At 44.2% G+C, this 25275-nt stretch overlaps 1 protein-coding gene across 3 annotated transcripts in view; it reads right to left on the reverse strand.

Annotated features, from left to right (window-relative positions):
* mtmr9 (myotubularin related protein 9) overlaps positions 1–21285 on the reverse strand; it is a 32542-nt gene extending 11257 nt beyond the window's left edge. For 2 of the 3 annotated variants that reach the window (XM_079526602.1, XM_079526603.1), the window contains exons 1-10: positions 21138–21285; positions 17517–17760; positions 15741–15849; positions 14459–14584; positions 13270–13443; positions 11073–11290; positions 7377–7538; positions 6677–6818; positions 5515–5735; positions 3926–4077 (exon numbers count right to left, since the gene is read on the reverse strand). In XM_079526602.1, coding sequence (XP_079382728.1) covers positions 3926–4077; positions 5515–5735; positions 6677–6818; positions 7377–7538; positions 11073–11290; positions 13270–13443; positions 14459–14584; positions 15741–15849; positions 17517–17698 — 1486 coding nt within the window. In that variant the 5' untranslated portion in view covers positions 17699–17760; positions 21138–21285. Of the gene's footprint in view, positions 1–3925; positions 4078–5514; positions 5736–6676; positions 6819–7376; positions 7539–11072; positions 11291–13269; positions 13444–14458; positions 14585–15740; positions 15850–17516; positions 17761–20932; positions 21056–21137 lie in introns of those variants that run through there. The other variant, XM_079526604.1, reaches the window with a different exon arrangement.
* Between the last annotated feature and the right edge of the window lie 3990 nt (positions 21286–25275).

Consider the following 25275-nt stretch of genomic DNA (forward strand, 5'->3'; position numbering starts at 1 on the left):
ACATCATGCCTTTCAAGTTACTGTAGTATATTAGTCACTTCAGTTGGCTGGAGTAGATTGTGATGAAATCCTATGTATTGAATCGAGAATCATTTTGAATAGTTTTGAATCTGGAAAAAAAATCGAATCGTGACCCCAAGAATCGGAATCGAATCGTGGGACACCCAAAGATTCACAGCCCTATTGTGGAGGTAGATTCCTGCCACTGACGAATATGAGAAAAATGCAGGATTTGTATTCGTAGCTCAAATAGCCACATGTCATTATTGTACAGCCAAATATATTGTATTGTGAATTATTATCACATTAGGGTAATGACATAAATAACTGACTTGACTTGAAATAACTGAAATAATAACTTAAAAGGAGAATTCCATGCTAGAAGGCTTTCTTACCTTTATTTGTAGTTGTTACGTCCCCACCAAAGAGGTCCAGGTGTTATTTTGTGCAAAAGCGCATTATTGGCTATTTCCCCTACCATAAGCCCTCAATGAATTGAATTGCATTGAATTGAATGGGGCATTGTGCTAATTCTCTTTTTTCCATCGCTCAAAAATCAACTTTACTATTTATTTCGATGGAACGAATTAGCACAAAAACCCATCCCCATTGAGGGCTTATATTAGGGGAAATAGCCAATAATGCCATTTTGCACAAAATAACACCTGGACCTCTTTGGTGGGGACCTAATAACTACAAATAAACGTAAGAAAGCCTTCTAGCATTGAATTCTCCTTTAAATAAAGAAAAGAGAGCGAATGTCAACAGAGTGCAGGCATGTGAACTGGCTAGAGGTGAAAAGAGCCACCAGATGGATCCAGAGGGCGTTATGTCCTCTCCTCTCTGGATGGAAGGCTGCAGGCTATACTGTGTCATTATGTCATCCTAGCACATTTTGACCTGAGATCAGATTCTAAAAATGTCTTCTACATCCTGACAGTTTTCTGAAAAAGCTATGTTTCTATGTCAGTCGTTCTTCGATCTTTCAAAAATAGCAGACCTACAAGCTCGTAGCGCGCCACTCGGTGGCGCGCTATGAGCTTGTAGATCTGCTATTTTTCAATAGCTAAAGCATAACATAATGCTAACACCAAAAGGCGTTCCCGCCCAAAATGGGCTAGACATTCTTCCTCTGCAAGTCCATTTTGCCAACGTGCCGGGCTGCCCTTGTTTATTCCATTGTGGCAGAGAATACACTTTGCATGTGTAACACCCGGGAATCGAGCTCGGATCTCTTTGGCGTGGAAAGCCAACATCTTAACCACTAAGCCAAAGGGATATCCTCATTACTCGGGAGGGAGATATTAAGGCCATCAGTCTGAGGTTGTGAGCCACTCTGCTACAGTGATGTAATTTGCAAATAGGTTTTCAATGTAATGAGTCCCGGGATGCAGGGATGGTCTTTTAGATGAGTCCCAGGATGCAGGGATGGTCTTTTAGATGAGTCCCAGGATGCAGGGATGGTCTTTTAGAAATGAGTCCCAGGGACATTGTACGAGTCCCGCTTCAATTACGTTATAGGAGTCATATTTTGCCATTTTTACAAATTGCAGCATTTAACTCCCATTTCATTTTATATGGTTATAATGTGGTTATATCCATGTAGAAAACAGGATTATTATAACTAAAGCTAGCAAAATAAACTAGAATAAAAAAAACACTACAGTAGTACAGTAGTGCATCCCGTGGATGCAGAGGTCGTTGTTTTATTGTGTCCCTTAAAGGACCACTTCACCACTTTTCAACCTATCTTCATATAATAGGTCCTCACTAATAATCATGAAACAATGGCGCAATTTTTGTTCTACTCGGTCTGTGTCTCATAGGAGGGCTGTGGGCAGTTCAGAAACCGTCTTCCAGTGACATCATCGATGGGGAATACAAGCTAATAGAAACTGCAGGCTTTCTAGTCCTGAAAAGTTGCAATGCAAAAATGGAAGCCATCGTTCTCACGATAATGAAAATCTAAACATTTTTGTAAATAAATCTTGTTTAAAAAAAAATCTGCCTAATGATGGTTTCTAAACTGCCCACAGCCCTCCTATGAGACACAGACCGAGTAGAAAAGAATCGTGCCATTTTATCATGATTATTAGTGATGAGTTGAGGACCTATTATTATTATATGAAGATAGGTTGAAAAGTGGTGAAGTGGTCCTTTAACTATAAACTGCGTTTTGGGATGCAAAACGCACCCTATTTTAATCTCTGCTGCGTCACTCCCCCCCCTCTTGACCTCCTCCCACGGGGAAACCCGATCCGCGTCACGGCACCATTGTACCACCGGGCGAATCGAACCCGGCGTAGAATGCCAAGATCTTAACCACTAAGTCAAAAGGATATCCCGATCCCTCGGGAGAGATACAGTATTAGACTTTTAGGTTGTGAGCCACTCCTGCTACACATTGTCCTTCAGCCATAAACAACTCACAGCTGCGCTTAATCACTGGATCCTCCCACCTCACTAGCAAAGTGGCAATGCATTATTATCTCCTAAATTACTCATTCTGAAAAGTAAATCATTAACCCGGTAATCCAGCTGGGGACCAAGGACCTGGAATGGGTCCAGGGCGGTATAGATGGTGGGTGGACGGACCTGGGGTCTTAATTAAATGGTTTATCACACATGACTATATCACTGTAATCTTGACATTTGCAGCCACACAACCTTTAAACCCATTTAGACCTGAGGACGATTTTAAAAAAAAGTCTTCTAAATCCTAACAGTTTTCTGAAAAACCTATGTTTCTGTCAGTGGTGCTCAACCTTTTTCATGTCAAGGACACCCAGAATTATCTGTAATTGGCCGCCGACCCCCATCTGAAAATATGTTGTTCCAGGGACCTCCCAGAAGCAAAGATTTGAGTTTAAACGTTCACTATGAAATAATATATATTCAAAGATTTGCGCCACATTTTCACGATTTTTCAAAAACAGCAGATCTACAAGCTCATAGCTCGGCACCGAGTGCCGCGCTATGAGCTTGTAGGTCTGCTTTTTTTCAATAGCTAAAGTATAACGTAATGCTTAAAACACCAAAAGGGGTTCCCGCCCCAAAATGGGTTAAACATGTTGATCACTGTACAGTTTATGAAAAGCCTACATTACTTTAAATAGGACTACTTAGGTGTACAGTATATACAGTAGCAATATGCAAATAACGTTGGCTTTGGGTAGGTACGCATCACTCTGTCTTCAAGCATTAATTAGGTGTCATCCAACTAGCATCCTCAGGCAAGAAATGATACAATTTAACAAGATAAATGCTGCCCCCCTATGGTGAAACTATGGAATGGCTACATAAAAAAAATCTGTACTGAAGAAATGTCTTCTATATCAGTTTTCTGAAAAAACAATGTTTCTATATCAGTCGTTCTCAAACTATTTCATGTCAAGGACCCCCAAAATTATATGTAATTGGCCACCGACCCCCATCTGAAAATATGTTGTTCCAGGGACCCCCAGAAGATTTGAGTTAAAAACGTTCGCTCTGAAAGAATATATATTCAAAGATTTGCGCCACATTTTCACGTTTTTTCAAAAATAGCAGATTTACAAGCTCGAGTCGTAGTGCGGCACTCGGTGCCGTGCTATGAACTTGTAGATCTGCTATTCGTCAACTAACTTTTTTCACTGATGAAAACTAAATGGAAACTAAATGAAAACGAAGCTATTATGACTAAAACTAAATCTATTCACAATTTCGTCAACAAATGAAAACCAAAATGTTAGGAAGTGACTAGTGGACAAGAGATTCAGTATAGGTCATTTTACACTTGGTTGCATGCTGAAAATAGCTGATCTACAAGCTCACAACGCACCTTGGATAAAGGCGCTATATAAATGCACCATTTACCATTTTTACCCTTGAAATTCAAAACGTTAAAGAACCACTGGTCGATCATAAAACATGATGAGATTCTCACCTTCCCAAAGCAGCAGGCTCTGAGGGTACACGGACGGCCAGATCACCAGACTGTTGGCCTCGTACAGCGGGTTGGACAGACGCTCCAGCTCCTGGGGTCGGTTCACCCACGACCACAGAGAGACGGTCTTCTCAGGAAGACACAGCTTGGCCCTGGAGAAAGAGAGGAGTGTGGAGGTTGTACATTTAACCCATTTAGACCTGAGGACGATTCTATGAATACCTTCTAAATCATGACAGTTTTCTGAAAAACCCATGTTTCTATGTCAGTCGTGAGTCGTTCTCAAACATTTTCATGTCAAGGACCCCAAAAAATATCTGCATTTGGCTGCCGACCCCCATCAGAAAATATGTTGTTCCAGTGACCCCCCTAGAAGCAAAGTTAAAAACGTTCGCTCTGAAAGAATATATATTCAAAGATTTGCGCCTCATTTTCACCATTTTTCAAAAATAGCAGACCTACAAGTTCATAGCGCGGCACTCGGTGCTGCGCTATGAGCTTGTAGATCTGCTATTTTTCAATAGCTAAAAGTATAACATAATGCTTCAAACACCAAAAGGGGTTCCCACCCAGAATGGGCTAAGCAGAGGGCCAGAACTAGGACTGAAGTTTAGCAGCTTGCAGGAAGGACACTCACAGGGTCACAAACTCACAACGGTTGGACCAGTAGGAACAATCAGTGGTTTACACCTGATTTTTTTTACAGGACTTTAGTCCTGCGATGGAGGTGTTCCGTGCCGAAAATGGATCTGCTATTTTGGGGGCGCAGGACACCAACCAACATGCAACAGAATATAAATCAGGCTTAAAAATCTATGTTCTTCTCTCCTCCCTACACAGTGAAAGTGAACAAAACGCTGTTCATAAGCCATGAGTAAAATACTGGCAGCTCTGAATGTGAGACTGCGTAAATGTCTAAAGCAGTGGTGGTAACCAACCTTTTCAAACCCAAAGAGCCCATTTTATTCCCAATTGTAAACCATGATCTACCACTAAAATATGTAAAAAAAAACTAAAAACAAACACTTGACACTTTAGACTCTAAAGCATGGCAGAGATGAAACACAACATGCGCACAGTAAAATACCATGAGAAATATAATAAAAAGCATGTGCATGGGATGTAATTCTCCCCTTGTACAAAATCATTATCTTAGAAAATATATTGTGTGAACACATCACTAAATTCAATATTAGAAACATGTTTAGTACATGTTTAGCTGTACTGTACTGTACTGTACTGTACTGTACTGTACTGTACTGTACTGTACTGTACTGTACTGTACTGTACTGTACTGTACAAGCCCTCCTCCCTGGCCTGTGTGTGTGTGTGTGTGTGTGTGTGTGTGTGTGTGTGTGTGTGTGTGTGTGTGTGTGTGTGTGTGTGTGTGTGTGTGAGGCTGTGCAACAGTGACACTTGGTGGTGAACAAACGCTATAACGCCATTTCCGTGCTTGGACAGACAGACCCAGGGACAGACAGACCCAGGGACAGACCCAGGGGACACACATAGCACTCAAAAACAAACACATTCCCGAACTCTAATGTAGTACAAATAGTCAGAAGGAAGCGGAAGCGACTGTGACGAACCTCTCGGCGGCGCTGTTTCCCAGGAAGGTGCCGAACTGGGAGGCGTAGGCGTGCTCAAAGAGCTGCACCAGGAAGTGCTGGGTGAACTGGAAGGAGCACGGGAACTGCCGCAGGATCTGCCACACGCAGTCCAGGAAGAACAGGAAGGCCGGCGCCTCGTGGCGAGGCTTGCTGTTGGAGTAGGCCGACTGGGCACAGCGCAGCTGGAACGGGTGGCCCGCCTATGAGGGAAGGTTCAGAGACGGGGATGTTAAAACCTGTTTAGACCCCAGGACGATTCTACAAATCAATGCCTTCTAAATCCTGACGGTTTTCTGAAAAGCCCATGTTTCTGTGTCAGCCGTTCTCAAACATTTTCATGTCAAGGACCCACAAAATATTATGTCTTTGGCAGCCGACCCCCATCTGAAAATATGTTGTTCCAGGGACCCCCCAGAAGAATATGTTGTTCCAGGGACACCCCAGAAGAATATGTTGTTCCAGGGACCCCCCAGAAGAATATGTTGTTCCAGGGACCCCCCAGAAGAATATGTTGTTCCAGGGACCCCCCAGAAGAATATGTTGTTCCAGGGACCCCCCAGAAGAAAAGATGTGCGTTAAAAAACATTTACTCTGAAAGAATATATATTCAATGATTTGCACTACATTTTCGTGTAATCAAGCAAGCAAGCAAGCTAAACAAGTTAGGCTGTGCAACAGTGACACTTGGTGGTGAAGAAACGCTATAACACTATTTTTGTGCTCGGACACTATTTTTGTGCTCGGACACAGCCAGCCCGCCAGCCAGCCCGCCAGCCAGCCACCAAGCCAGGGACCCACATAGCATGTCTATAGGAGTGGTTGCACCACTCAAAAATGATATACAGCGTTTTCAGAGTTCTTAAAATCCCAGCAAACAATGCTTTTTAAATCATAAGACCTATTTCTTGAGGCTGAGCCTGCACTTTAAGACAAATTAATCCAACGTTTATTAATTTGTCTTAACCTGCTGCGTCCTAATAAAAGTATTGGCACTCTGGCACTCTGGCTATTGCCGTGTGCAGTCACTTTCTTGTCTTTTGAAGATTCCCTCTGCAGTTCCCTCCCGTGGGCCGGCACCGCTACAAGGACTTTGGGTGTGCGTTAGCATCTTTGTGCAGTAATATTGAGAAGAAGAGCTCACCTGGAGCCATTCTCTCTCCACCAATGCTTGGAACCCCCGGATGGTTCTGCAGGCTGGATCCAGGATGATCTGGGCCAGGGAGGTCACCTGCAGAGTGGAGTCCACTCCCTCTGTGCCATGGACCAGCACCGACGCTCCCTCCCTGAGACACACACAACACAACACATACACACGCCTGTTAGTGTCATCACAGCCCTCTGTGCCAAGCTCGACTAATACTAAGACGAAAAATGTTCGTCGACTCCCTTTTTGCCACTGGCGAAAAGGGAATAAACTAAGCTACGATGACTAAAACTAAGACTAAATATATTGACAATTTCGTCAACAAATAAAAACTAGACTAAAATGTTAGGAAGGGACTAGTGGACAAGAGATCCAGTATAAGTCATTTTACACTTGGTTGCAAGTGTAAAAACAGTCATTACGACGGCATCAAGGCCCGCCAAAATACATTTTAGTCGACTAAATCAACTGTAGACGTAGTCGACTAAAATCTCATGATATTTAGTCGACTGAAACTAGACTAACACTAAAACATTCCAGGTGACTAAAATGTGACTGAAACTAAAATGAAAACTATTCTAGAGACTATGACTAAAACTAAAATAAAAAATGTGCTGTCAATAAACAACACTAGGCTTTCGGGCCTGGTCTGGCAGAGACAACAACAACAACAACATAAACTAGTAGCGATGCTGACCGGTCCAGGCACTGTGCGGCCAGGCAGGCGGTGGTGATGATCTCCTTGACCTGGGTCTGCCAGTTGGAAGCCTCCAGTTTGCTCAGCCAACGGTCCATGCTGTGGGACTGGTCGTTGCAGGCCTCCACCAGCTTAATGAAGCTCTCCTGGAGGACGTTAGATCTAGAAAAAAAGAGTGAATGAGCAGAGATAAAGCCAGAGAGAGGCACTGACCTTTTTTTTACTTAAATTTTTATCCCTCGATTTTGTAACCCATTTTTTCACCCCTGTGTCAATTATCTAATGTGATCCTGGGCTCTACACACCCTCCGCCAACCTAGTCCCCATATATGGGGGACGTGGGGAGAGCAACGGACTTGAACTCATGCTTCCTTCATGCCTGAGTGTCCAAGTTGCTCCTTTACACCTGACAGGGGGGAGTTTCCCTGGTTGGACGTAGCGCGTGGAAGGAACACGTTATTCCAACCAGTTCCTTTCCCCTCCATCAGGCGCCCCGGCTGGCCAGGGGGAGGCAGTTTTTTTAGAGACCAGGATTACTGCACTGGCACTGACTTGACTTGTTGTGGGGTGAGGTTTATTGAAAGCTGCAAGTGCAGAGAGAGCCACAGGGTGGCACTCCAGTGCAGCAGTTCACAATGATTTTTTTTGGCTGTGAGTCTTCAAAAGACCAAGGGCTATATCTTGCGCCACCCCTTAAACCCTTATGCCTAAACTAATTTGCCATTTTAAAAAACCTTTTAAAATAGTTCAAATAGCCAATCTACAAGCTCACAATGTCTCGATGTAGATTGTTGAACTATTTTAAAATGTTTTTCAAAATAGTAAAAAATGGCAAATAAGTTTAGGGATAAGGGTGGCGCAAGATGGAGATATCAGAAATGTGAAATGTAAAAAAGAAAAAAAAGTGAAACATGTAAAATAACCCGGTTAACACAACTAGATTTCTGCTGGAGAAACCCACCTATTTGACCATGTACTAATAACTTAGTTGGCTTAAAGTGTAACTACCCAGTTAGGCCAAGTACAACAACTCTCCCCCAGACTCCCACCAGTCCGTACTTCTGCACACACATCCAACATCTGCGGATACTGTACATCTAGATTAAATGGTGCATTTATATAGCGCCTTTATCCAAGGCGCTTTACACAGATTGTACATTACATTCACCGGCATTCACACACACATTCACCGGCATTCACCGGCATTCACACACACATTCATAACATCGATGGCGGCGGAAACCATGCAAGGCACCAACCTGCACATCAAGAGCAATTAGGGGTTCAGTGTCTTGCTCAAGGACACTTCGACACCAACTCTGGGGGAGCCCACAGGGTTCGAACTGGCAACCGTCCTTGCGGTTAGCATCCGGCCACTCTACCCCTGAGCCACCGTCCCTTCGTGCAACTCACTTCTAAATAAGTCCACCCGTGGCGTGGTGGCACACATACAGTATATCTCAATTAGGGATGAACGATTAATCGGTAGCATAAATGGAATCGGCCATAAAAATGCCATATCGGTATCGGAATGGTCTCAAAATAATACAGATTATTTAATCGGTTTTCACCAGAAAAACAAATACAATTTAAAAGCATATTACATTTAATTTGTGCACTCATCTCATTCAGTAGTCATTCAGTTGTGAAAACAGACACTTGGAAAAGTATTATGGTATTTATTGATTGATTGAATACTTTATTAACAGGCTTTGGGCCAAGCCCCTAGGCTTGTTTCCATTGTGGTCCTCTGTATAATATCGGAATCGGTCAGAATCGGTATCGGCCTATATGACCCTGCAAATAATCGGAGATCGAATATCGGTCATAATTTCATAATCATGCACCCCTAATCTCAATTATTATTATTAGAAATAACTAATTATAATCCTGGTCTCTAAACAAACTGCCTCCCCCTGGCCAGCCGGGGCGCCTGATGGAGGGGAAAGCAACTGGTTGGAAGAACGTGTTCCTTCCACGCGCTACGTCCAACCAGGGAAACTCCCCCCTGTCACGTGTAAAGGAGCAACTTGGACACTCAGGCAGGAAGGAAGGAAGCATGAGTTCAAGTCCGTTGCTCTCCCCATGTCCCCCATATATGGGGACTAGGTTGGCGGAGGGTGTGTAGAGCCATGGATCACATTAGATCATTGGCACAGGGGTGAAAAAATGGGTTACAAAATCGAGGGATACAATTGAATTAAAAAAATAATAATAATAATAACTAATTATTATAATAAAAAACTAAATACAGATCTAGTTCCCACAATGGAGCCTATATTAAAAATGCATATTCGTACTCATTCAGGACAGTGAAAGATGCCATATAGGTCGGACAAAAATGTGTCACTCCAGTCACAGCCGACGACAAACGCCATCCCCACTACCACAGGCACATGGTGTCCAACATTGCTTACTGGAGAGAATGTATATTTAAAACTTTGCTGACTCATCTTCAGAAAACCGCAGAGTGTGGGGTTGAGAGTCTCTTTTTTTTGTCGTTGCATACTATATAGCATCCTTTCCTATTTCCTAGGAAAGGCAGAAAATATTTTTTCCTCAAGGACAAATGAAGAAAGGGCGAAATTAAAAGTTCCAGGCATATTGACACTCTTTCTTTTCAAGACTTTAACCCATTTTGGGCGGGAACCCCTTTTGGTGTTAGCATTATGTTATGCTTTAGCTATTGAAAAATAGCAGATCTACAAGCTCATAGCGCGCCACCGAGTGGCGCGCTACGAGCTTGTAGGTCTGCTATTTTTGAAAAATTTAAGAACCACTGACATAGAAACATAGCTTTTTCAGAAAACTGTCAGGATGTAGAAGACATTTTTAGAATCTGATCTCAGGTCAAAATGGGTTAAAATATAAAAGCAGATCATAATTATATATTGTGACATCTGTCTGATGATTGTGATGAATACAAATATACAAGATAGCGGACGTTAAGTATAATGTTAATAATGACCACTTACATGCATGCTTTAAGTTAGTACGTGGCTAGAGCACCGAAGTCTGACGTCAATATTGGTAGAGGGCGCAAATCCACGGGTTCATGTACTTTTTATTTGCATTGTAATAATCCCTATAGGAGGATTTTAGATTGCCTCATATAAGAACTGTGTTTGAAAAATAAACATGTCATCCCAGCCGTTTCTCTCATTATGGATATGAAGAATCAACTGACTGAGAGAAAACGCTAATGTTACTGCTACTGAATGGGTTACGCTAGAAACAGACTTTATCATATATGAGTGACTGGTAAACGATAAACGATAAACGATCGTAAACGATACAGAGACACCTGACAATAACACCGAGACAACACAATGAAACGATTTTAAGATGACCCCATGTTATTCTCCATAGAGAAATCACTTCCGTGAACCAGGGGAATCGAAGGGACGAGCGAGTGAAGTCAGGACTTCGGTGCTCTATTGAGAGGGCGTTGCCGTTTACGACGTGCTCTTTTGGGAAATACCTGTAAAGTAAGGCAGCCTTCGTAGCGGAGCCTTCGTAAGCCTGCACGTTAAGCTCCCTGATCAGGTTCTCTTTGGGGAAACCCTGTCAATCTACAAGCTCACGACGATACATCCTATCGAGCTTGTAGATCTGCAACTTTAGCCATTTGTGAAAACGTTCGGAAAATAGTGGTGCCAGTGTTCCTGTGGTTAAATGTGGAAGTGCCTGTCCTACCTCTCGATGGATTTGTTAATCCTCCTCCACTGGGGGTAGTTGGCCTCAGACTCGAAGCCCCCGCCGCGAGCCTTGGCCTGCTGGGCCACGTTGATGGTACGCGTGTCGATGACGTAGCCTCGCTTGCCCGGCCTCAGGGTGGCGTTGATGAGCTTCTCGTCCTCCTTGCAGCGGCGGCCATTGGTGCCAGTCAGAGGTTGGCCTGCTCGCATCATCACCTGTAGGGGAGGTCAAACCATTTTGTCAAGATATTTAATGGAAAAAGATTTAAAAAAAAAGTCTTAATAAAATAAAAATATATTTTATTTATTTAAAGTCATGAGATTATGGTGCTTAATCACTTTCAATCCGGCATTTTTGGGGCATTTCATTATTGCCTAAAATGTGTTTTAAAAAAAAGTTATTCAAATATCTTTGCTATTTTGTTTCTTTAAGCCATTTCGCAATGGGGGCTGCCGGCTGCAGCCAGAAGCTATGAATGGGGGCTGGCGGCTGCAGCCAGAAGCTATGAATGGGGGCTGCCGGCTGCAGCCAGAAGCTATGAATGGGGGCTGCCGGCTGCAGCCAGAAGCTATGAATGGGGGCTGCCGGCTGCAGCCAGAAGCTATGAATGGGGGCTGCCGGCTGCAGCCAGAAGCTATGAATGGGGGCTGCCGGCTGCAGCCAGAAGCTATGAATGGGGGCTGCCGGCTGCAGCCAGAAGCTATGAATGGGGGCTGCCGGCTGCAGCCAGAAGCTATGAATGGGGGCTGCCGGCTGCAGCCAGAAGCTATGAATGGGGGCTGGCGGCTGCAGCCAGAAGCTATGAATGGGGGCTGCCGGCTGCAGCCAGAAGCTATGAATGGGGGCTGGCGGCTGCAGCCAGAAGCTATGAATGGGGGCTGCCGGCTGCAGCCAGAAGCTATGAATGGGGGCTGGCGGCTGCAGCCAGAAGCTATGAATGGGGGCTGCCGGCTGCAGCCAGAAGCTATGAATATTTGGGGGTCCTTGGCATAGAAAGGTTTGGGTTGCCCTGTCCTATACCAGTGGTTCCCAAAGTGCCGTCCGGGGACCCCTAGGGGTCCTTGAGGGTAGTTCCAGGGGGTCCCCAGCTAAATGATAGTCAGGAACCAAATGGACCCTTATGGGTCTGTAACTCAGGTAAATTAACTTTGATTTTACAATATATATTGGAGTCTCAGAGATAGAAATGCCATTAAATGGGGTTCCGTAGCCTCATTCACGATAAACTGGAGGGGTCCTTGAAATTAAAGTTAGGTTGAGAATCACTGCTAGAGCCGTAACAATCTTCTCTTATGGGGGGTCTCTGACATATCTCTTCAAATGGGGGTCCGCGGACGAATACATGCACATTTGGGGTAGCCTGGCTAATAAGCCAGACTAATATCACACAACACTGTCGCGGTATATTAGTCTGGGCTGGCTCCACTTGGATTTCATTTCCCGGGGGGCGGGTTCAAACATTTTCTCTTTGACGCAATTGGTCAGAGATACTGTCAGTCAAAGGTCTCAAGCATTGAACGTCACTGTACCAAAGCCCGCCCATATTGCATACCGTGTCCCGATTGGTCCGACCTGTTCTCGGTTGTAGGAAAGAGGCGTGCTACTGAGCCTCGCCAGACCATAATCCGCTGGTAGGCAATTTTTTTTTGCCAACGGCTGATTCGGTCTGGTTTATTAACCAGGCTACATTTGGGGGTCCTTGTAATGAAACAGTGTGGGAACCACTGTCCTATACTATTACAAACACATTGATGTCCAGTTGTAGTACAGGAAATCTATGGAAAATACAGGATCAACCTCTAACTAATTGCAAAAAACCCAAACTCAACTGATTTTGTATCTTCAATATATCCTGAATAACAGAAAAAAAGTTGCCTGGAATTGTCTGAGGGGAAAGTGTTGAAAATGGCCTGTACAGTATGGCCACCATTGACATCCTATTATAAGGCAATATTTTCTAAATGCTTTATGCTTTAAGTAGAAAGTGACATATCAAACTAGGGGGTTTTCATGATGCTGAATCCATTCCAAGCATTAGTTTTGCATAAAAACACTCATTGGGCTAAATTTGGCCATAGCAACTTGCCCAAATGTGCTCACAGTTTGGCAAGTTGTTATGGCCAATTCTTTTTGCAATTAGTTAGAGGTCAAATTACATTATTACTGGACTATTGCTGGTCCGTCATGCTCTCACCATTCCATTCTTTTTGTGATAGTAACTCAGTACTGGGAAACGCCCACCGTGACGGAAGGTTGCAACCTTCCTCAACGCTTCGTCGTCGATGTCTTTGGGCACCGCCACGAGCGGGGGGTACGACGGACACACGCTGAAGTCCTTGTTGACCTCGCTCAGCCGCCACTCATCTGTCTGAGAGAGGAGGGACCGAGGGAGGGAGGGACCATGGCATGTTAACTTAAATGTTAAATGTGATACTGGGATTATAATTGTGGTTACATTTGTACACAGAATGGGTCAATTATCACTGAGGATTTTGTGTGTACGTAACAGTGTTGTTTTCGTCGACTAAAACTAAGACGGAAAAAGTTTGTCGACTACCTTTTTTCACTGTCGAAAACTAAATGGAAACTAAATGGAAACTAAGCTATGATGACTAAAACTAAGACTAAATATACTGAAATTTCATCAACAAATAAAAACTAGACTAAAATGTTAGGAAGGGACTAGTGGACAAGATATCCAGTATGAGTCATTTTACAATTAGTTGCATGCTGAAAATAGCCGATCTACAAGCCCACAACGCGTCACGCTATGACGCGCTGTGGGGTTGTAGATCGGCTATTTTCAGCAAGTGAATTTTTTTTTTACCATGCCGTCATTACGACGGCATCAAGGCCCGCCAAAATACATTTTGTTCGACTAAATCAACTGTAGATTTAGTCGACTAAAATCTGATGATATATAGACTAACACTAAAATGTGACTAAACTAAGTGAAAACTATTCAAGAGACTAATGACTAAAACTAAAATCTGCTGCCAAAAACAACACTGGTACGTAATAGGGCATTCACTTCTAGTCATTTTTACTAGTTGACTAGTTGCCTAGTTTACTAGGTCGCCTAGTTGTTTAACTACCTATTATGTTAAAAAAATAAAATATATATATTTTTTTTTATTTTTTTTGGAAATAAATATTTGTACATTTAAAAACATTGGTGACTATAACTATAATCTACATTCTACCTGATCTTGTGGCCTGCAAAATCGGGGGAAAAAATAAAAAATAAACTTTTTTTTTCTTCTTATCAACTAGTCAACTAGTACCAACGAGGTCGACTAGTGGATTTACTAGTCGACTAGTTGCTTAATGCCCTAGTACGTAATAGCCGTTAATAGTGTTAACGTTATTGATTCAGTTCATACCATGGACTCCAGATGTTTGAAGGCATTCTCTGGAAGGAATGAGTTCCAGCCGTCTTCTATGACCTCGAACATGGGCCGGTAGAAGAACGGGTACATCAGGGACACTGAATCAAGGGTTGATAGAGCCTACAGAACGGGTACATCAGGGACACTGAATCAAGGGTTGATAGAGCCTACAGAACGGGTACATCAGGGACACTGAATCAAGGGTTGATAGAGCCTACAGAACATGGGCCGGTAGAAGAACGGGTACATCAGGGACACTGAATCAAGGGTCGATAGAGCCTACAGAACATGGGCCGGTAGAAGAACGGGTACATCAGGGACACTGAATCAAGGGTCGATAGAGCCTACAGAACCAGAACATGGGCCGGTAGAAGAACGGGTACATCAGGGACACTGAATCAAGGGTCGATAGAGCCTACAGAACATGGGCCGGTAGAAGAACGGGTACATCAGGGACACTGAATCAAGGGTTGATAGAGCCTAAAGAACCAGAACATGGGCCGGTAGAAGAACGGGTACATCAGGGACACTGAATCAAGGGTTGATAGAGCCTACAGAACATGGGCCGGTAGAAGAACGGGTACATCAGGGACACTGAATCAAGGGTTGATAGAGCCTACAGAACATGGGCCGGTAGAAGAACGGGTACATCAGGGACACTGAATCAAGGGTCGATAGAGCCTACAGAACATGGGCCGGTAGAAGAACGGGTACATCAGGGACACTGAATCAAGGGTCGATAGAGCCTACAGAACATGGGCCGGTAGAAGAACGGGTACATCAGGGACACTGAATCAAGGGTCGATATCCAGCCCATACTGGATATCAGTGGCGTTTCCAGGAATTACATTTTGGACAGGCAATAATTACATTTTGGACAGGCAAGAATTACATTTTGGGCAGGCAAGAATTAAATTTTGGACAGGCAAGAATTACATTTTGGACAGGCAAGATGTGTTATTTGTCGTCTCCCCGCGCACAATCGTAGCACTAAAGGTTTTCAAAGAGATATACCTGCCAGACGAGTAGGATACAAAGGCTGAAAGGCATGCATTTACATTCCAATGGGTGATTGAGGGTCGCGCTCTACCGCAACGGCCAATCAGCTGTCCACTAATAGTTCTCAGGTCTTGTTTTTGTATGGATTTTGGCCAGGCCAGAAATGGATTTGGACAGGCGGACGCCTGCCCTTGCCTTATTGTAGATACGCCTCTGCTGGATATATACATATATATGTACATACAGTGGAATGATGGTAAAATGCTCTGCTTCTTACCTCGATAGAGCTGGCAATGTTGAGGCACTCCTCCATACCAGGGATGTCCAACTGGATGACCCGGAGATCTTTACATTTCACTATGACGGTACCAAGAGAGCCCACGAACCTGCAACACATGAAGGATTAGGTACCAACTGTTAACCCATTTCACTATGATGGTACCAAGAGAGCCCACGAACCTGCAACACATGAAGGATTAGGTACCAACTGTTAACCCATTTCACTATGATGGTACCAAGAGAGCCCCCTGCAACACATGAAGGATTAGGTACCAACTGGTACCAACTGTCGTTAGGTCCCCACCAAAGAGGTCCAGGTGTTTTTTTGTGCAAAAACTCCTTATTGGCTATTTCCCCTACCATAAGCCTGCAGTGAATTGCATTGAATGGGAATTGAATGGGGCTATGGGGTGTTGTGCTAATTCGCTTATTTCCATCTAAATAAGTAGTAAAGTGTGCCGCTTGGGATATTATTTACATTATGAAGAGAGGATATATACAAAAAATATATAATTTTGAGCGATGGAAATAAGCGAATTAGCACAACACCCCATAGCCCCATTCAATTCCTATTCAATGCCATTCATTTAGGGCTTATGGTAGGGGAAATAGCCAATAAGGAGCTTTTTTTAACACCTGGACCTCTTTGGTGGGGACGTAACAACTACAAAGAAAGGTAAGAAAGCCTCTTAGTATGGAATTATCCTTTAAGTGCATATAAAACAAATCTTTCTGCTTCTACGGGCCGACGGCATGGAACAAACTCCCACTGTATTTTCGACTGGCAGCCTCTGTAGACATTTTCAAAGCGCAGCTCAAGACCTACTTCTACACTCTTGCTTTTAATTGATCTTTTAAATTCCTTGTTATTCATGTCCTCACTTTTTTATAATTTTTATCCCACGATTTTGTAACCCATTTTTCACCCCTGTGTCAATTATCTAATGTGATCCTGGGCTCTACACACCCTCCGCCAACCTGGGGAGAGCAACGGACTTGAACTCATGCTTCCTTCATGCCAAGTCGCTCCTTTACACCCGACAAGGGGGAGTTTCCCTGGTTGGACGTAGCGCGTGGAAGGAACACGTTATTCCAACCAGTTCCTTTCCCCTCCATCAGGCGCCCCGGCTGGCCAGGGGGTCATGTCCTCACTGTATTGCATTACTGCTATTATTTTAATGTTTTATGCCTGCTTTCTTTTCTTTTCTTTTTTTTCTCCATTGCTCTGTAAAGCACTTTGAGCTGCATTACATGTCATGAAAGGTGCTATACAAATTACGTTTTATTATTATTATTACTAGACCTGTACGTGCCCGTTGGCCACCGGCCTACTTGAGAGCGATGCAACTTGGGAACCTAATAATACCCGCTGTCAACTTGTCATAGCACCCGTTTTAACTATCTGTCTGTGTCCCACATGGAGATCTCTGTATTTGTCTGTCTGCCTATGTGTGAAGAGTGCAAACTGACTGTGAAAGGTTTTGCAGTTGTGAGGTTGCCATGGCAATCAATTGGCTGAGGCAGAGGCTGGAAATTGCACAGGTGAGGGAATTTAGGCTGATTTAGGCCCACTGGCAGAGCTGACCAGAGCCTTTTGGGGTGGTTCTGGAGAACCGTGGGTCTGACCGACTCGATGCTGGACTACACTCTCTGCGGGGGGGGGGGGGGGGGGGGGGGGAGTGCGCGGTGGGGCAAACGGTTCTCGAGTTACGTGCATTACAACCGTACACACACACACGCTCGCAGACACGTGGCGCATTTATAGTAGGATTACCTCTTCTCGATGGAGTCGATGTTGGAGTGCAGCAGCCACAGCTCCTCGGTGTTGTCCTGTCTGGAGGACAGGATGAGGTGGTGACCCGTCAGACACAACGTTCCCTCCACCGTGGGCATGAAGGGCCGATGGAGGACCACACCGTCCACCCTGGGTGTCTTTATGAGCTCCGCAAACTCCATGACCTGAGCCTGAAGGACGTGGTGGTGTGGTGGGCAGGGCAAGGACAACGCAGATAGGAATACTAGGGAATGAAACAGAATTATTATGAACCCATTTTAGACCTGAGGACGATTCTACAAATTCCTTCTAAATCCTGACCAGTTTTCTGAAATAACCTATTGTTTCTATGTCAGTGGTTCTCAAAACATTTCATGTCAAGGACACCCATATGCAATTGGCCGCCGACCGACCCCCCCCCCCCCCCCCCATCTGAAAATATGTTGTTCCAGGGACCCCCCCAGAAGCAAAGATTTTGAGTTAAAAACGTTCATTCTGAAAGAATATATATTCAAAGATTTCAAAAATAGCAGATCTACAAGCAAGCAATCATCGATCTACATCAATGTACATACAATGTAGATCGATGATTTGATTGACTGAGCACGGAATATGAGGATAAAAATCACACCCGTTTGAAGCGAGTGGAATTTAATCTTTGTATAGGACAAAAATACCGATTTGCTCAGACGCATACAAAATAATATCTCCATTCAATTGTCAATCATGGCATTTAATGTTTAATGCGTTAGGACAAAAGATCGACACTATAGCTGAATATAGGAGGGGGCCCGGGCCGGGGCTAGCGCCCCTCAAAACAGAAAAGTGAGGATGCCAAAAGTGATTGGCCGGAATGTGATGATGTCTCACTTCACACAAGTGTGATTTTTTTCCCTTCAAGATGCCGATTCCGATTTGCAACTTGCGTATCGGTCATACCGAGTACGGATCCGATACCAGTGTGTAATTTAAACACATCTTGGACAGTGGTTCTCAAAGTGGCATCCTTCCAGGGACCATCTGGGTTCCAAATGGACCTTTACTGTAACTGTGAGAGTTATGGGGGTCCTTGAAATTAAAAAGACTGAGAGCCACTGATCTAGGAATAATTAAACACAAATTCCATTAATATTGTAAATGTGCAGCTAGTGTTACAGGCTAGTGAAATTATAATGTAAATACGAAATAGTAAAGTAAAAGTATACAGTCGTGCAACATCAACTGAAGCAATATCTCACGTAATAAATGACGTGGTACCGGAATTCGAACCCGGGCTCCCCCAGAGTTAGTGTCGAAGTGTCCTTGAGCAAGACACTGAACCCTGATGTGCTGGTTGGTGCCTTGCATGGTTTCCGCCGCCATCGGTGTATGAATGTGTGTGTGTGTGAAAGTGAATGGGTGAATGTAATGTAATGCACATCTATGTAAAGCGCCTTGGATAAAGGCGCTATATAAATGCACCATTTACCATAACAGTTTCCTGTTCTGGTTCATTTTCTCATGCTCTTCATTTGACTGGGCAGAAGATTTGAAGAGGAAACACATTATGCCATCATGTGTGTTTCTTTCCGGTCTGCTGCCGAGCCAAAATAAACAAGCCTACAGTACAGACAGACAGTATTGGGAAATGAACCCGAACAGGGGTCCGGGGACCCCTAGGGGTCCTTGAGGGAGTTCCAGGGGGTCCCCAGCTAAATGATAGTTAGGAACCAAATGGTCCCTTATATGGGTCTGTAACTCTGAGAGTGTACAAATGGAACCAAATGGACCCATTTAGGGTCCCTTTGGTTCCATTTGTAGTACACTCTCAGAGTTAAATTAACTGTGATTTTACAATATAGATTGGGGTCCCAGAGATAGAAATGTCATTAAATGGGGGACCGTAGCCTAATTCAGGTCAAACTGCGGGGGGGCCCTTGAAACGAAAATGGCTGAAAATCACTGCTAGAGCCGTAACAATCTTCTCTTATGGGGGGTCCTTGGCATATATTTTCAAATGGAGGTATTCATTTATTCCATTCTGGGCAGGAACCCCTTTTGGTGTTTTAAGCATTATGTTATACTTTAGCTATTGAAAAATAGCAGATCTACAAGCTCATAGCGCGGCACCGAGTGCCGCGCTATGAACTTGTAGGTCTGCTATTTTGTGAAAAATCGTGAAAATGTGGCGCAAATCTTTATGTAGGCCTATATTCTTTCAGAGCGAACATTTTTAACTCATATATTTGCTTCTGGGGGGAGGGGGGGGTCCCTGGAACAACATATTTTCAGATGGGGGTCGGCGGCCAAATACACATGATTCTGGGGGGCCTTGACATGAAATATTGAGCACCACTGATACAGAAACATAGGTTTTTCAGAAAACTGTTAGGATTTAGAAGACATTTTTGAAATTCCGACATCAGGCCTACATGGGTTATTCTACAGTGCAGAAGTTTCCAGGCACTCATCCTCATATTTAGCACAACAATGACACAAACCATGTTAAGTATAATGTGCTACTTTTGATACGAATTGGGATAAATACATATCGTCCTAATCTGTTTGTAGACTGCATTTATATTAGCCAAAAGCTGAAAATGCAATACTGTATGTTTTACTACAATTCCAGCAATGTGAATGTGGTTTTCTTTTGGATTACATGTAATGCAATATTGTCAATACTATGATAGATAGATAGATAGATAGATAGATAGATAGATAGATAGATAGATTTGGCAGCGGTGGCCGAACGGATTGCGGAGCGGTCTTGATACCGGAAGGTCGCCAGTTCGAATCAGCGGTCCGACACGTTAAAATTACCACCGCTGAAGTGCCCTTGAACAAGACATTGAACCACTACGATGAAATGTTCTATGAGCAGGGCCTGGCTGGAAACAAGTTATTGAGCTTAGCCCAGATACCCTGGGTAAATATAGTAATAATTTCATTTCATTTCATTTCATTTCATAGATAGATAGATAGATAGATAGAGAATAAATGAGGTGAAAATGTCCAGGTGCTTAATAGCCTCTAACAGACTGATTGTCTGATTTTTTTATCGATTTTGAGTTGACATCTGTTAAAGACTTATATGCAAATGTCAGAATCGATAATTTAGTTAATGTCTGTTGAGGCTAGTAGGCTACACACATGACTGGGGAAGCGCTATTATTAGCTATGTGCTAGTTGACGTTTATTCCCATCGATGCAAATTAATACAGTCGATTACTGACTGCCACTAAGCTTTCTAGATACCTATCTGAGCTAAATTAACGCATATCACTGTATCACAAATATCTACTGCAACGTTTAGGTTAATTTAGTAAAGCAGTTGTGTATATTCGTACGTCTCTAATTGTTTTGATGAATTGAAAATGGTGGGCCCTATTGTAAACAAGTGTAATGCTTTATGGTGTCGTCCACTCACAGTTAACAGTTGTTGTATTGAGTTGTCCTTGAAATGTACTGTAATTCTGCAAACTGTTAATAAATCAATGAATCAAAAAAGCAAACAAAAAAAGCTAGTTGTGAAAACGGTGAGACAAAGAGTCTCCTCCGTGACGTTTCGTATACAATTATACCTTATGTACCATACGAACACCTTTTTGTGAAGAATAATAACGAGAACGGACTCAATACCTTAGAAGAAGCTCCTCTTCGTCGCAGTTTGTTGGGCTGGGCGGCTGGGCGAGACTGTGGTGCGCTCAAAAAAACATACCGATTGGAACAATTTGATTTGTGACAATTGGTTCCGAGTTCCTACCAAGGAAAAAAATGTAGTGAGCTCCAAATAAATCTCTCATGCACGTCTATCTGTATTTAGAAATGTTGTAACATTCATTCATAGACAGATGAATTGAACAAGGTGGACCCTCTTGTAAACAAGTGTAATGCTTGATGGTGTCCACTCACAGTTAACAGTCTTTGTATTGAGTTTGTGCTTGAAATGTACTGTAATTCTGCAAACTGTTAATAAATATTTCAAATTCAATCAATCAATCAAAAGCTACATCTCTGGATATAATTGTCTATGATATAATGATAGCGACCATAGGTCGTATTTACTATGAAACCCTGCATCGTCCGTCACTGATGACTCCATATATTATGGTCATGCCTCGTGACATCACGTCTCCATATATGGTCACGCCTCGTGACATTACGTCTCCATATATGGTCACGTCTCGTGACATTACATGACATCATGAAGACCCTTAGATCTCCATATATGGTGCCTCATCCTCGTGACACGTCACGCCACAATATATGGCCATCTCCATATACCAATGCCATACATGGGGAAGACTGGATCATCACCTAGATCTGCATATATTGGAGGAACGTCGCCCAAAAAGATAAAAAATATTTTCGGGCGATAACGGGCGATTGGGCGATGTGTCGGCCGATGCTCGCCCGCTGTTAAAACGCACTGTTAATGTATATGACTTCTGGCATATTGGTTGGATTGGTGGTTCTGGACTGGATAGTTCAACTGGATATCCATCAGAGGCGTATCTACAATAAGGCGAGGGCAGGCCAAATCCATTTCTGGCCTGGCCAAAATCCATACAATGAGAAAAAATCACACCCGTGTGAACTGAGTGGTGCAAGGTCTTATATAGCCTGATCAGCTGTGGTCTGACGTAATGTCAGTGACCATGGTAACCATGCTCACCTGTGCACAGACACGTATACAGGTACACAAACATACAGACAAAGCTGGTTGTTGGAGTGGTTTGCACCACTCAAAAAGAGGACAAAAACAAGACCTGAGAACTATTAGTGGACAGCTGATTGGCCGGTGCGGTAGAGCGCGACCCTCAATCACCCATTGGAATGTAAATGCATGCCTTTCAGCCTTTGTATCCTACTCGTCTGGCAGGTATATCTCTTTGAAAACCTTTAGTGCTACGATTGTGCGCGGGGAGACGACAATTAACACATCTTGTCTGCCCAAAACTTAATTCCTGGATACGCCTCTGATATCCATATATGTCCATAATACGGACACATCGGCAGGCCTGCCACAATTATTGCATAATCGTCTAATCCCATTATTTGAGATATTATTTGATCATATTTTTGCATAATCGTCATAATCGCTTCCATCAATTCCATGTTGAAAAATGTTCAACATTTTTGACAGAAACAGTTAAATCGTTAATCGCAATTATTTTTGTGACGAATAATCAATCAAACCTGCTACAGAAGAACCGTACCTGGCATGACAGGTTAATTCAAATAGATTAAAAATGTAATGCATTAAGTCCATAAATTAATCACAAATGTTGACCAGTGTGTGTGTGTGTGTGTGTGTGTGTGTGTGTGTGTGTGTGTGTGTGTGTGTGTGTGTGTGTGTGTGTGTGTGTGTGTGTGTGTGTGTCATTATAATTGACGAACAGCAGAGAGGTTTTTCTATTGGAAGCTGTGCTGTGCTTTTGATTCAAGTTTAGAGGAAGCTTTCCTTACTAAACAAGTAAAATATCAACCATTAGTACAGGCCATTATACAACTGGGATATACGTGTCAGCTCATTGTTTTTATATTTGGCAGCCTGGGCCATGTCCACAGGCTAGTGGTCAGAGGCTTGAGGATTATAGGGCTGTCCAAGTGTAAGGCAAAGCAGCTTGCAACATACTGTTCAATCTCCTCCATTATAGGCAGTCGGTCTATTTGGAGGAGAAGGTGCTTTTTGTACCCATTATTCGGTGTTGGTAATATGACAGACTGAAGTGACCAATGTTGGCTGTGATTAAGTTCATGTGTTGCCTATATTCTGTACATTTAGGGCTTGTTTGGACTCAAGCACATGATGTTTCGAGTGCGTGGGATATCAGAAGCAACTGAAAATATTTGTGCCCTTGATAATGTAGTTTATAAAGGTGGACTCAAATAAAGAAATTGAAATGTGTGCGTGCGTGCGTGCGTGCGTGCGTGCGTGCGTGCGTGCGTGCGTGCGTGCGTGCGTGCGTCTTGCAGCCTGTTCTTCTCTGCGTATCTGCTCGACCACAAGACCTCTGCGCCAGTGGCGTGCACAGACATTTTACTTCCATAGGGCAGGTGCTCAAGTGAAAAAAGAGCACATTGTGCAGCGCATGGAACTGGCCGGTTGCCTTAATAGTGGGAGATTTATACATTTTGGGGCATAAATAATATATTAGAAGCTTTTTTATCAAGAATTGATCAATGTCACCATGGTCCATGTACACTGTACAAAAAACATTTTTTTCTTCCAAAAGGGCACATTGCTGTCCAGTGGGCAAAGGGCAGGTGCTCTAGCACCACCACTAGTGTCTATCTGTGCACGCCACTGCTCGTCGCTGAGCTGGAGATGCCTTGTACCAGGATGATTCACTCTCCCCGAGCCCAAGGCCTCCACTTCCCCTTTGCACGTGGCCGACTATGTGTCGGTGCTTAAGGGCTGACTTGGCCTCCTGGTGACTATGTGTCGGTGCTTAAGGGCTGACGTGGCCTCCTGGTGTGACTATGTGTCGGTGCTTAAGGGCTGACTTGGCCTCCTGGTGACTATGTGTCGGTGCTTAAGGGCTGACTTGGCCTCCTGGTGACTATGTGTCGGTGCTTAAGGGCTGACTTGGCCTCCTGGTGACTATGTGTCGGTGCTTAAGGGCTGACGTGGCCTCCTGGTGACTATGTGTCGTGCTTAAGGGCTGACGTGGCCTCCTGGTGACTATGTGTCGGTGCTTAAGGGCTGACTTGGCCTCCTGGTGACTATGTGTCGGTGCTTAAGGGCTGACGTGGCCTCCTGGTGTGTGACTATGTGTCGGTGCTTAAGGGCTGACGTGGCCTCCTGGTGACTATGTGTCGGTGCTTAAGGGCTGACGTGGCCTCCTGGTGACTATGTGTCGGTGCTTAAGGGCTGACGTGGCCTCCTGGTGTGACTATGCGTCGGTGCTTAAGGGCTGACGTGGCCTCCTGGTGACTATGTGTCGGTGCTTAAGGGCTGACGTGGCCTCCTGGTGACTATGTGTCGGTGCTTAAGGGCTGACGTGGCCTCCTGGTGTGACTATGTGTCGGTGCTTAAGGGCTGACGTGGCCTCCTGGTGTGTGACTATGTGTCGGTGCTTAAGGGCTGACTTGGCCTCCTGGTGACTATGTGTCGGTGCTTAAGGGCTGACGTGGCCTCCTGGTGTGTGACTATGTGTCGGTGCTTAAGGGCTAACGTGGCCTCCTGGTGACTATGTGTCGGTGCTTAAGGGCTGACGTGGCCTCCTGGTGACTATGTGTCGGTGCTTAAGGGCTGACGTGGCCTCCTGGTGTGGCTGCAGCTGAGAGGAGGTAGTCCACTTCCTCCCAGGAGGTTGCAACTGGGTGGGAGCGGTTTTATAGCTCCACGGGGGTCTCTGGGTTCTGCCACCATCATCTCCAGCCTGACTCTGGTTTTATAGCTCCACGGGAGTCTCTGGGTTCTGCCACCATCATCTCCAGCCTGACTCTGGTTTTATAGCTCCACGGGGGTCTCTGGGTTCTGCCACCATCATCTCCAGCCTGACTCTGGTTTTATAGCTCCACGGGAGTCTCTGGGTTCTGCCACCATCATCTCCAGCCTGACTCTGGTTTTATAGCTCCACGGGGGTCTCTGGGTTCTGCCACCATCATCTCCAGCCTGACTCTGGTTTTATAGCTCCACGGGAGTCTCTGGGTTCTGCCACCATCATCTCCAGCCTGACTCTGCATGGTGCTCTTGTACTCCTCTGTGAGGCTGGACAGAGGAAGCTCCAGGAGGCATGGTGCTCTTGTACTCCTCTGTGAGGCTGGA

Source organism: Electrona antarctica (assembly GCF_951216825.1).
Source record: "Electrona antarctica genome assembly, chromosome: 17".
Taxonomy (NCBI): domain Eukaryota; kingdom Metazoa; phylum Chordata; class Actinopteri; order Myctophiformes; family Myctophidae; genus Electrona; species Electrona antarctica.